Source organism: Mauremys mutica, chromosome 5 (genome assembly GCF_020497125.1).
Source record: "Mauremys mutica isolate MM-2020 ecotype Southern chromosome 5, ASM2049712v1, whole genome shotgun sequence".
Classification (NCBI taxonomy): domain Eukaryota; kingdom Metazoa; phylum Chordata; order Testudines; family Geoemydidae; genus Mauremys; species Mauremys mutica.
In genome coordinates this window covers 56796031-56809844 of record NC_059076.1, presented here as the reverse complement: position 1 = coordinate 56809844, position 13814 = coordinate 56796031, and the positions used below count along the sequence as shown (strand labels likewise).

General features: G+C 42.8%; 1 protein-coding gene across 10 annotated transcripts in view; it reads right to left on the bottom strand.

The window, feature by feature from the left end:
- IL15 (interleukin 15) overlaps positions 1-13814 on the bottom strand; it is a 74967-nt gene that overhangs the window by 25816 nt on the left and 35337 nt on the right. Inside the window, exon 1 of one of the 10 annotated variants that reach the window (XM_045019702.1) lies at positions 12391-12514. The exons of 7 other annotated variants lie outside the window; for them this stretch is intronic. Coding sequence is in view for 1 of the 3 variants with exons in the window: in XM_045019706.1 (XP_044875641.1) it covers positions 12391-12396 (6 nt within the window). In the remaining 2 variants the exon portion in view is untranslated. Of the gene's footprint in view, positions 1-11579; positions 11926-12390; positions 12515-13814 lie in introns of those variants that run through there. 2 more of the 10 variants (XM_045019706.1, XM_045019704.1) reach the window with 2 other exon arrangements.

The window sequence follows — 13814 nt, the reverse complement described above, 5'->3', positions numbered from 1 at the left end:
TTGAAAGGTGACCACACCGCTTTCATATTCTTTTGTTTTGAAATAAACCTAGTTGTCCATTTTTATTGCATGTCATACACTGTTCTATTCATCACTAAAGCAAGGCAGGCTTCCTGGCCCTATTCTGCACTGTGGACTCTTCTGCCATATTGCCAGCGCAGAGCGGCCCAAAGTCAGCATACAGTAACTCCTCACTTACCGTCCTCCCGCTTAACATTGTTTTGAAGTTACGTCACTGCTCCATTAGGGAGCATACTCATTTAAAGTTGTGCAATGCTCCCTTATAACGTTGTTTGGCTGACTTTACAAGGGAGCATTGCATAAGTTCCTCTTCTCCGCCTCCTCCCCCTCCCTTTTTCCCCTCCTTCCCAGCACTTCCCCCGCCACCAAACAGCTGTTTGGCGGTGCTTAGGACTTTCTGGGAGGGAGCAGGGAAGCTGCCCCACCGGCAGGCAGGGCCACCCGGACAGAACACAGGGACTTTAGGGGCTGCAGGGCCCTGGGCTAAGGGGGCCCTGGTCTGCAGCTCTAAAGCCCCTTTCAGAATGCAGCCCTGCGAGCACGGGCCGGAGGACTCAGGAGGAGCAGAGGCAACTGTACAGCCAGTGGCCAGAGAGAAACAGCGCTTTCCCCTTCAAAGTCATCCGGAGAGAAGCGGCGCTTTGAAGGGGGGAGGGAGGGGCAGGTCCCAGAATCGCAGCCATGGGGGCGGTGCCGCACTGCACAGAGCCACCTGCACACCCACTGCACCAAACAGGAGCTGCCCCAGGTAAGTGCTCTGTACCTTCTGCCTGTCCCAGCCCTGGGCCTCCTCCCGCACCCTAACTCCCTCCCAGGCCCTGCACCCCCAGCCCTGAGCCCCAGGGATAAGCCAGGGGCACCGCCCCACCACAGTACAGTACAGTATTGTACAGTATATAGTGCCTTTTGTCTGCCCCCAAAAAATTTCCTTGGAACCTAACCCCTCGCATTTACATTAAATCTTATGGGAAAATTGGATTTGTTTAACATTGTTTCACTTAAAGCTGCATTTTTCAGGAACCTAACTACAACGTTAAGTGAGGAGTTACTGTATCTCGCTACTGCAAGATCACCTAAACATAGGGGAGCCTCTGATGGTGTAGAGTCAACATAGTGGCTCCTACATCACTGTCTCCTCACTGCTCCATCAGAGAGCATGGGTGGTGCATTGCGGGGCACCGGGGGTTCCCTTGCAGCCAGCAGAACCTGTTCTAACTAACACTTAAAGGGCTAGCATGGCACACAGCCAGGCTATGATCAGGAGAGTATAAAGGAGGGCTCTATGACATATTTCCACCACCTCCTGAGCTATCATAACCAGGGATCTGGCTCAGTGACTTCCATGTCTTCACTACAATAGGTTTCCCTGCCAAGAAAAGCATTCTAAAGTGCTTTCATGATTGAGCATTTAGTATTTCTGTATTATCTATGCCAAATAATACTTCTAGGGGAAGAACTCAATACTTTTGTTTTCAACACCACTTTCAGTTTCAGTTACTGTTTTTATCACTATGTCTATATTTTGGTCTACAAACAAATAATATGTTGTAAATTCCCTTCTGTATTGCAGTTTCTCCAACATGTCTCATGAGTCTATAGAATCTTTCTACAACTTAATGCAGAGTTCTCATCAAATAACAGGATTCCAGAATATGATCTCATTTCATTATTCCTATAGCTATCAAACTTTCATACTTTTTTTCTACTTTCTAAATTCCTCCTGAAGTTTTTGTAAAATGGGAAGAAAAGTCTAACAGAGCAAGTCTACTGAATCAGTTACATGTACACTTAAAGATTTTCGTTTTGTAGATACTTAAAAAAGCCTGACAAAGTTCTCTAGCTTCTTTTGTTCATCATTCTGTAGACCGGTATCTGGCTAAAACTAATTCCTGTAAAACTGCAGTTGTTGAAGATAAAGGATTGTGTAAACGATTAGGTAGAGCCTCTGAAAAAGGGATTATTTTATGTTCTGTGGTCTAAATTATTGGCCAAGTAATACACCCATTAGCTCCAACTTTTTGTCAAGCATGTCTATTACTAGGTCAATCAGAAGTGGTAAGAAGTTGTGCTTATCCTGTTCCCTCTTTCAGTAGTATTTCTTTAGGAAGGGAGCAATTTAATAAGATAGCTCTTGAGATTAAATATAAGGTATCTATATCCTAAATTTGGAACTAAATCTATTTTGCTCAAGACAGTCTATTGGATTGATAACTCCGTCCTCCTGGACCTGTAGGTAACAAGGTCGAGTGAGACCGGAGAGGTTTGTCGAAATGTTCCATGCATCACCAGGTCCATAACTTGGGACAATACTGGGTCAACTCGACTTGCCTTCTTTACGTGAGTAGCGGTGATGGGTGTATTCTCTACCTGTTCAAAGTAAAAGATTTCCTTCTGGTCAATATCTTGACATTTGACTGGCAAAGGCAGCCTTGAAAGACCATCCGCATTGCCATGCAGAGTGGATTTCCGATATTTGATTTCATATGTGTGTGCGGAAAGCAACAATGCCCAACATTGCATACGACTAGCAGCTAATGGAGGAATGCATGTGCGGGGTCCAAAAATTGAAGTCAGGGGTCGATGGTCTGTGAGGAGAGTAAACTTCTGTCCAAACAGGTACTGATGAAACTTCTGAATTCCGAAAACAATTCCCAATGCCTCATGTTCGATTTGGGCATAGTTAGTTTCTGCTTTGCTTAGAGTGCATGAACCAAAAGCAATAGGTCTCTCTTCTCCCAAAGGCATAATGTGTGACACGACTGCTCCCACTCCATAAGGGGATGCATCGCAGGCCAACTGTAGGGGTAAGGATGGATCAAAGTGCGTCAGAACTTCAGAATTTAGCAATGCATCCTTAGCTTTGTTAAATGCAACATCACAGGCTTCAGTCCACTTCCAGGCCTTGTTCTGCCCAAGGAGTTCGTGAAGTGGTTTTAGCAGTGTGGCTAACTGTGAGATGAACTTTCCATAATAGTTCAATAGTCCTAGAAAAGAGTGAAGCTGGCTAACATTTTGAGGACGAGGAGCCTCCACAATAGCCTTAACTTTGGCAGGGGGCTTATGAAAACCTGTAGCATCAATGATGTGTCCCAAATATTCAACAGAGGGTTGGAAGAATTCACACTTGTCTTTGCGGACTTGCAGTCCATACTCTTCCAGTCTTTGTCGGGTAGTCTCTAAATTCTTTAGGTGATCCTCCTCATTCCTTCCAGTGAACAGGATGTCATCCAGATAGCACTGGACTCCTGGCACAAGATCTGGACCATAGCCCTCTGGAACAGGGCAGGAGCAGATGTTATTCCGAAGGGTAGGTGACAGTATCGATAAAGCCCCGTATGCGTCACAACAGTCAACAGCTCTTGGGACTTTTCATCAATGTGCATCTGTAAATATGCTTGACTCAGATCAATCTTACTGAACTTTTGTCCCCCAGCCAGGCCTGTGAAGAGGTCATTGATGAGGGGAAGCAGGTATTGCTCTGCACACAACACTGGGTTGACAGTGACTTTAAAATCACCACAAATCCAGAGGGAGCCATTTTTCTTCACTATTGGAACAATAGGAGTTGCCCATGGGCTTTGAGTAACTCGTATTAGGACTCCATTTGTGACCAGGTGCTCTAGGTCCGCTTCAACCTTTGGCCTGATGGCATATGGCACAGTTCTGGCTTTCAGATATTTTGGTGGACTGTCAGGTTTAATGTTCAATGTCACAGTGATTCCCTTCATACTTCCCAGATCCTCTCCAAAAACAGCAGCATGTTTCCTTAGTATAGTGGTCAGACTGGTTTCTTCTTTTGTCACTCGGTGCACTTCTGCCCAATTCAGCTGGATCTTCCTAAGCCAAGACCTACCCATTAAGGCTAGGTAATTACCTCTCACCACAAACAGTGGCAATTTAGCAGCCTGTCCATTGAGCTCCACCTTAACATCAGTAGCGCCCAACATGAGCACAGCTTCTCCCATATACGTCTTCAGCACTGTTTTTGTTGCTTGAAGCAGAAGATGCGGTAGCTTTTCTTTATACACAGTCTCTGAGACCAGCGAAAAGGCTGCACCGGTGTCCAGTTCCATGCGTATAGGTTTGCCGTCCAACAATGGGGTTACCTAGCATTCATGTGAGCCCACTGCCAAAGACAAACATGGAGTGGCTCTTCTTCTTGTGATGAGGTATCTCCTTGGTCATCCTGGGTCTGCTCTAGGGTATGCAGATTTCCCTTTTTCGTCAGCCAGACCACAGGCCTCTTTTTCTTTTGTTTACAGGCATACGCAATGTGTCCCTTTTTGCCACAGTGTCGACACACCAGGTCCTTACACCAGCATTCTGATGCATGGTGACCCGGCTTACCACGGCGGTAACATTCCTGACTCCGCACAGTTTTGGGGGTAGGTTCTTGTGACACCTTATGCACCCTAGGGGATGCACCGATGGATTGTGCCTCCTTTGTAGCCAGTTCCATGGAGACTGCAATATCAATGGCCTTCTGTAAGGTAAGCTGAGCCTCTGTCAATAGGCACTTCCATATAGCTTCACTGTGCAGGCCATAAACTAACCTGTCACGTAGGGCATCATTTAACATCTCCTTAAATTCACAGTGTTCTGCAAGCTTTCTCAAAGTTGCTACAAATTGTACAACTGTTTCGTCTTCTTTCTGGTCTCTTTTGTGGAACCTATATCCCAGGATTTCCATAATGTCACTGTAAAATTTAGTCTCTGGCTTAACAGGGTATAGTAAGCTGCGTAGCAGGGAGTAGGTCTTAGCCCCTATAACACTTTAAGAATATTGGCACCTTCTTCTCTTCTGCAATGTCATTTGCAATAACAAAAAGCTCAAAACACTCATTATATACATGCCATTGCACTATAGTCTCCTCAAAAAGTTCCAGTGGCCCTGTAAGTGTAGCCATGATTTTAGTTTGTTTGCACAGTCAGTGCAAACAAGCTAGTTCACACCCCCTTCCAGCAGCAAAAAAGTTTTTTGGGGTTTTTTTTGGTATCTTAACTTCTACTTCCATCTGTTGCTGGGGCAGCACAGAAATCCCATCCTCGTCGCCACGTTGTTATAATGAGGTAATAAGGCAGGTTGCTTTCTCTTTGACAGGGCTGAATAGATGTCACAGATTGTCTGAAGACTGCTTTCCATAAATAAAATCTGTTTGGACTTTATGTATCAATGGCTTAATTTCAGTCTTTAATTTTGTTGCTAGTCTTCTGGCATAAATGTCACTGTCTGTATTTAAAAGGGCAATTGATCAAAACTGGGATTCATACCCAACTATGTGTTTCTCTTATATGTGTAGTGGTAGCACGATGCATTAGTCCTGGGAAACTCCCTTTTCTCATGTAGTTTTCAATAGCTCTTACTCAATAAAGGGGCTTTTACTGCTGGAAAGTTTTTAAAAATGTAGCAATATAGCCATCTGGTCCCCGGATTTTTTCTAAAGTTAGGCTGTTTACAACACTTTCAATCTCAGTTTTAGCTCAGGATATCCCGTTACCTAATGTATCTTCTGATGAGAAGACAGGTAGTTTTGTTTTTTCTAAATAATGTTGTATCTGTTCTGAGATATTTACATATTGTGGGGTATGTAAATTAGCCTAGAAATCCCAAAAAGCTCATTTAATAATTCTTAGATTTTGCTTCATACCCTCTTTGGTTTTAATTTGACATATATATTTCTTATGAGCTCTCCTGTAAGCAGATAAGCCAAAATCTTGTCAACTTTATTGCCCTTTTCAAATAAAGCTCTTTTGACTAGCTTTATTGGCCACTCATTTCACACAGCAATGTATATCAGCATTCTATGTTGCTTTTGTTTTCCTGCACTTCAGGAAAGCCTCCAGTCTTTTAGTTTTCCTTTCAAGGAAGTCAATTCTTTCCAACAGTCTTTCTTGTAAATTGCTGATCATTTCCAATAACTTATCTTCAAATTGATACAGTAGCAGTACAAGTATATCCCATAAAGTTTAATTTTACATATTCCAGACTCTTTCTTTTAAATTTCCAGCTCAACCTTCATTGTTCTGCACTAGGGTATCATTTAATTGCCAATATTTTCATTGCGTTTCTCCTTTATAGTTTGTACATCTAACGTTTAGAGTCATTATACAAATTGTGATTTCCCAAAAATATAACAAAATTGTTTTCCCAACTTAATGGTTTACTCAAGATGTGTTTGTGAGGGATACTGATGTAACCCTTCAGCCAGCTGAAGTCGGCAGCAACAAGGGCTGGGTTCAATATCTAGGGGTTCCTCTTAACAATACAAAACAGAGCTGGCTCACACCCCCATCCACTAATCTGGGAAAATTTAACACCACCCCTGGGCACCTCTAAGAGGAAAGACTTGAACTTGTAGGGGTTCCACTGCCACTGTCTGCTCACAGAGTGCTATAAAGGTACCATAGTCCCTCCTAAAAATACGCCCACACGTCTGCACTTACTCAGGCATTCTCTGGCTGCCTGTAAAGTGGATTTAACTGAGCCCTCACCAAATGCCTCAGGTATCCCTGTTATTAGGAAGCAATGGCGGGCAGCATGTGGAAGCTGGTAGACACTGGATGCCAGTCCCCACCATCCCCTGCCTAAGATGCAGAGTTGTTAAAGAAAATGTCAGGCTTCTTAGGGAGAGGGGACAGTGTTGCTACCTGGTGGTGTGGGCTCTGCCTCAGAGTCCTAGACACCATTTGACCTTCCACCTCTCTGCTATTTAAAGACAGAGCTGATTAGTCTCAATTGTCAGTCATTCTTTTGTTCAGTGCTCCTTCGAACTGAAATTATTGATAACCAGGTCTAGCTGCTGAGCCTTCTGTGAGACAGCGTTGCAGTGAAAGAGACTGCCCAGCCTGCACTAACAGTGATGTTCCCCACTACTCACTTAAATTACAGAGAACTGAAACCACTGAGAGCTAGGTTAAGTGGTGGAACCTCAGCATGTGGCACTGTAGAGAGTGGCAAGTGGCAGCAGAGAAGCAGCAGCAGTGCCAGAGTGAACGGTGGCAGCAGCAACCCGCAGTGCCAGAGTGAACAATGGCAGCGGTGCCAGAGTGAATGACAGCAGCAGGTGGCAGTAGCAGGTAGCAATGGCAGAGTGAATAATGGCAACTGTGGGTCAGTTGCAGAAGTGTCAGCAGCAGCTGAGGCATTGGTCAATGCTTCCCCTCCCTCCAGGGGTAGGAAGTGAACACACATGAATGCACCTCAGAACTCTGGGTCTTTGCAGACCCAGGACAGCCAACAGTGAGTGGGGTGCAATGGAGGGAGAAGGGAGTGTTGTGCTAAAGGGACATCTGTTTGTTGGACTTTCACACCAAAAGATGGGAAACTGAGGCAAAATTTGTGGGGTTGGCTTGGCTTATAATCACATTTTCAAATATGGTCATAGTGTTTTCCCAAACTAATGCTGGGTTCCTATTCCCTTTTATTAAAAGTTCTTGTTTGTTATACACAGACTCAGTGCTTGCAAGTGGGGAAGTCTTGCTGCTTAGAGGTGCTCAAGGGTGGTGGTAAATTTTTCCAGATTACTGGATGGGGGGCTAAGGCCAGTTCTGTTGTGTAGCATTAAGAGGAACCCCTGGATATTGAACCCAGCTCTTGTTGCTGCTGACTTCATCTGGCAGACGTGTTACATACATAGCCTATAAAAGCGCAAACACACCTTAACAAGAAAACTTTTTTTTTGTTGGTAGCCTGTCACTACCTGGTGCCATCCACTCAGAAATATTCCAACAATAACCTGGGACAGACCTCAAACATTCCTCCCAACATCAACATTTTAATTAGTGAGCCAGTGTAGGCTGTTATCTTCCAGATCCTGCAAACACTTAACACTTAACTTTACACACGAGTGGTTCCATGACTTCAGTAGCGCTACTCATGTACGTAAAGTTAAGCATGAGCAGAAGTATTAACAGAACTGGGGCCAGAGTTTGTAGCATATCCTTAAATTTTTAAAAATCACAATTATAAACTAGAAACACATTCTCTTACAACAGCCTTTCTAAAACATTGGTATATTTTCTTTGTAAACTATCTTTAAGTTGATCTAAGATGTTAAAAACATGAGCAATCTTTTCAGGTTCAACTCTGCTCCTCTCTGCTACGTTCAACACATGGTGGTCTGCTGCACTCACAAGTGAATTGTGGAGATCCATATTGATTGCCAGAAGATACAGGTAAGCTATAAATTGTTTGGGGATAGAGAATAATTTAACTTGATTCCTGTAAATAATTCTGAGGATTGCAAGATACCATAGAGTGAAGGACAATCCTTTGTTCTAGTCATTTTACTGGAATAAACTGCATCTTTCTTCTGAGTGCATGTCTATTCTAAGAATTATTCACTTTACCTACTACTGGTTCAGCACCAGTGCAGTTCCAGTAAAAGATGAACAGCAAGGTTAGACAACACAATGTTATAAACATACGCACGTGTTTGCACTACAGCTTCCACAATTCTAGACATCAGATAAGAATATTATTTTTACCTTAAGAGATATAAAGTACTCTTCACTGTTAAATATTAAATCTTGGAATCTCAATAATTTTATTAGCACTGCTTTTGGAATGGGTGGTAAAGGCTACAACGTGGATTATAATACAAATACAGACCCAGTATCCTCCTATTGCAAAAATTTCCTTAAGAAAGCTATTTGTAGATAACAGTATATCTCCTCCCTCTCCTCTAGGAAGATATACCAGTCTCGGCCATTCTTCTTGTTCTGTATTCAAAAATTTTCGTGGATCTTTACAAATCCTGTTTGATTTTTCCAATTTTAAGAACAAGGTGTCACTACCCTATCCTCCATGCTCTCCATGCAGAGTTCTATCATAGAAAGTCTTTCTTGGAAGTTCTTTATACCAGACTTAATATTATCAGTTGTCTCATACACAAAAGTCGTCTGCACTGAAAGCTCATATCTCTTTGCCTTTCCCATTGAATGTTCCGCATTGCAACTTGCAGGCTTCTTAAACTGGCCTCATTACTCTTTGCCTGGGAGCTGAGCAGGTTACCACTGCCAGTTGTGCAGCCTGGCAAGTCTTAGTTGAAATCAGTGGACCTGAGTCTTTCTGGTGTGGCCTCTGAAACAGAGCTAATCAAAAATCTGAATTTCCATTTAGTAGGAAATTTCGAAGAAGTCTTTGTTCTGATTTGGAATACAATTTTTCCTGCAGACAGAAAATATCAAAAAATTATCATTTAGGAAAAATCAAACTGTATCAGTCCAATTTCCTCTTTTTATGAAATGCAGCAGAGGGCTGCTCTGACTCCTGGAGACTCACCGGGCAGCCCAGGTGGTCCCTGGGAATTATTGGAATCTCCTGGGCAGAGCAGGGCAGAGCCAGAAGTTCTAAGAGCCCTTGCCTGAGCTGGGGTTCCCAGGGCTTCCAATTGCCAGCTCTAGGAGACTGTGCATGGCAGGGCTGCTCCTGAGCCATGGAACTTGGAAGCCCCCAGCAGGCCACCAAGTGAGCTAGCAGGAAACAAGGCAGGTTTTGTCACAACCCTGCCTCTGTTTTGGCAAAGGTTTGTTGAAAACGAAACATTTCCACAAAACATTTCAGGTTAGACAAATCTGCATTTTCTGGGAGGGGAATAAATAAAGTCAGAAAATTCCTGACCAGCTTTATCCTTTACATCACACCTGTGGCATAAAGGGACACAATCGACCCCTGTCAAATCCACCTGTGTTAGGAGGGATGCTCCAGCCAGCAAAAGAGCTCCTCCGCATGGGTCCCTCTCCCAGATCCAACACAGGAGGCAAGTCACGGGCAGGCTGTGGATAAGCCAGGGGAGGGAGAAGGCACGGCAAGTTTGTTTTTAAAAAGCATCACATATACGTGGCAAATAAATGTTCATTATCGACAAGTAGTTCTCCCAGTTTGAATATTAAGAAGAATATTTTGTCCTCACTTAAACCTGTGTGCCTTGAATTCTCACACAATTTAAAATGAGAGCTGCAATATTCACATGTCACTTGAATTATGCAAAATCAGCTACAGGCATACATAAAATGTCATGTATCTGAGAGTCATTTTGTCAGGGCAGGAGATAAGTGGGTTTTATGTCCTTCCAAACTTCCCCTCCTCCTCCCCCCCCCCCCCCAAAAAGAGAGAAGTATGTAAAAAACAGAACTTGATAGAAGTTCCACACACATTCTCTAGCAACAAGCACACAAACTTGAAAAAGGAAGGTACGCAGCTACAGTTTGCTCACTGAGTATACTCCAGTCATCCCATTGTATAAACATAAATCCATGTTCCATTCAGGTATAATTACATAACACCTTAATTGCTAACAAATATTAACAGTATTATTTTTATAGGACAAGTACACAGATTAAGTGTCACTACTTATGATAAGTCAATCAGCAAAATCTTGCACAGGATAGTAAAATGGAATGAAACTGCCTAGAGCAGTGGGTCTCAAACTTTTTTACTGGAGACCCCTTTCACATCGCAAGCCTCTGAGTGCGACCCCCCTAATAAATTAAACACCCTTTTAAATATATTTAACACCATTATAAAAGCTGGAGACAAGTGGGGTTTGGGGTGGAGGTTGATTGCTTGCGACCCACCATGTAATGACCTCACAACCTCCTGAGGGGTCCTGACCCCCAGTTTGAGAACCCCTGGCCGAGAGTATACATCCACAAGATAGCTAACCACAAAAGATCAAGTCATCTTTCTCAAAGTTTACCATAAAATTGATAATGACTTACCACTTACAGTTCATGCTATGATCAGTCAAAGATCAAACCTAAACAACAGTGTAATTTGTAACAGCAAGCTCATAGAAGAGGAGTTTAATGGTTTCATGTTCATAAGAAATGTAAAGCTTTCCAGTCTGAGATTTCACTGAGTCTTCTCCCCCCTTCTTTTCCAGCTCCTTATCTCCAATTGATGAAGAATGAAGGCTAGAGACTTATTTAAACAATACTGATGGACCTCTGCTTTTATTGTATCAGAAGAAATGAGGGTATCAGGCCATATCCATTTATAAAATCAGTGTAAAAATACAGGCAGAGGAGTTCTCCTGTTTCATATTATGGGTGCTACATGTTTTATACTAGTTAGGTATGCCTCCTCTGAGCCACATGAGAGACACTGTACATTACCTAATACACTTTCACAAATCTATTGGAATTGGGAGTATAAGGATTTAGTCAATTTTCAGCTCCTACTGTTCTTTAAAAAGATTTCCTGAGCTGTGCTAAAGTCATTACATCAAATGAAGCCTCTAAACATATTCACTCAGTCCAAAGCTATATGTATTGGACAAGTATGGAATATGGAATTATACAATAATAACCTATACAGAATACACACAAATGTCAAGTTTCACCTAGTTTAGAGTCAAAACCATAGTTTCTACTCAAAATCATAAACCTCTCCCTCTCCCAAGGATTCTTATCCACAAATAACTCCAAAATACCCTCTTACTTTTCTGTCTTTGGGGAGCAATGGCTTGTGGCCTTCTCTGCTCCCTATAGCAGCAACACTCCCCTACATTTGGGAGTGTGACTGTGGCCAGAAAAGTAACCCTCTCTCTACTCACAATCCAAGATTTTTAAGAGACTCGGCTGCCTGTCCACATTGTCATTCAGCAGCACTGGGATCCAAAACACTCCATTGAGTCTTGCTACAATGACTGCTTATCTTGCGTGGCCTGAAATATCTTAAATGGCAATATCCCAGAGCCTGTTGCAGGATGGAGGAAGCCTATGGTAAACTAGACGGGAAAAGGGTGGCTCTAAACTGGGCTAAGTTTGATAACATTCAATTCACTTGTCAGGTTCTGTTAGAAAAGGTTCACAAGGCTCTACTTTTTTACATGCTTTTATGTTTCAGTATGTTACTTTCTGCAAAGAATGAATACAGGCTACAGAAATTAACTAACTGAAACCTATTATTTATAACCTGTTTTCTTTATTCTCTGCTTTGCTACTTATCTACATTTGTTCCCACTAAATAGTCATAAATGCATGGTTTTTAAGAGTTTATTACCTCTATATTGCAAATAATATTCACAGTGATATTTTTAGAACTGGGAGAATAAAATTAAGACAACACAGTACACAAAAACAAGTTAACCACATGGTTCAGTGGACATTGAGCCAGGAAAAGTAATCATAAAACAATCAAAGTACAATAGTTAAATGTTCAATGCATCTTAAATAAAACCCTCCCCCAGGTCCTGGAATCTATATAGAGAACCAGATATTTTCAAAAAGTATATTTTAAATCCATAGCAGTATACTGCATGCCAAATCTGTAGTGGCACAGTCAGTTATAGATTAATAGGTATGCAAATTTGAAAAGACAAAACAAACTAATGTGCTGCAGCAGAAGGTATATTTTTCACCTACCTGCATTTGTAGATCATCCTTGGGTCTGCAAGAACTAAGCAGAATTCAAAGAAGGCAGACACAAGGCTTCGTGTCAATAGGATCACAGATGTTAATCAATCTGGCAGACTTCAGCAATTTTTCCAAAGCTATGCTCACTATAACCTCCCAGTTTGCATTTCAAAGGTCATGTCATACTCACATTTATCATTTCCTTAATCGCAGATTATCGCCTGTGACAGGGAGGAGTCATTTTTGTGTTATTGTTAAAGTTTTACAAATACACCACCACATTATATAGATTAGCTTTTCTTAAGGTGGACTGATTTCTGGGCATTCATTTCACTTGATAACTTAGTTTATATCCCTGGTTAACTACAGGTAAGTCAAATGTAGTCAATAAACTTAAATGAAATATTTGAGGTTTTTTAAACTCATTTTTTAAAATACTGATATAGAGTATCTGGCCTAAGTGGAATTTTTTCTTTTAAAAATCAACTGTACTTGGCGTTCTGGAAGCATATCCCATGATCCTTTTGCTTTGCTGCTGAGGTATGTGCATTCTGGGATTTTTCTCACTGAATATTGTGGGATTAGAGTGACCAGATGTTCCGATTTTATAGGGACAGTCCTGATTTTTGGAACTTTTTCTTATATAGGCTCCTATTACCCCCGCGTCCCACCCCAATTTTTCACATTTGCTGTCTGGTCACCCTATGTGGGATGCCTAGTGGAAGGCAGGTGGAAGCCAGTGGAATTCTGGGACTGGGATCAAATTAAAAAACTCCCATGATTGCACGCTCTCTGTCCCATGATTCCTCTCTTTCAGGGCAGGCTAGCGCCATTTTCAAATTGCTGACAGCTAGCATGTACCCAAGAATTACTCCTAGGGGAATTCTGCACCACGGCATGTGTGCATAATTAATGAGCCGTGCATATTTTTAATTTTTGGCACAGAAAAAAGCTTCTGCTGAAAAGTTGCTGCAGAACCAGAGGGTGCTTTGGTGATAGAACATAGCAGCTGCTCCCAGCCAGCTAGGGAAGAGAGAGAGCCTACAAAGCCTTCTTCTCAGTGCCTGTTACACCAGGTCAGGACAGAGGGACTACGGGGAGACTGACAGTGTAGGGCTGCTGGGGGATCAAACGGGGGATCATTAGGGCTACTGGGGGAGGACAGATTGGGGCAGAGCTGAATGGGAGTGGAGGTGGAGGGCCACAGGGTGGGGAGGGAGGCACAGAGCCACATGGTTACGCGGGAGGGGTGCAGGGCCACAGAGGGAAAGGGGAGTGGCTGGGTGGGAGAACAGAGACACATGGGGATGGAGAGGGGTTCAGGGCTACATAGAGACAGAGGGTGGCTGAGTGGGGGCCCAGAGACACATGGGCACTGGGAGAGTAAGTGCAGGGCCACATGGGGTTGGGGAGAGTGGGTGTCTGAGTGGAGG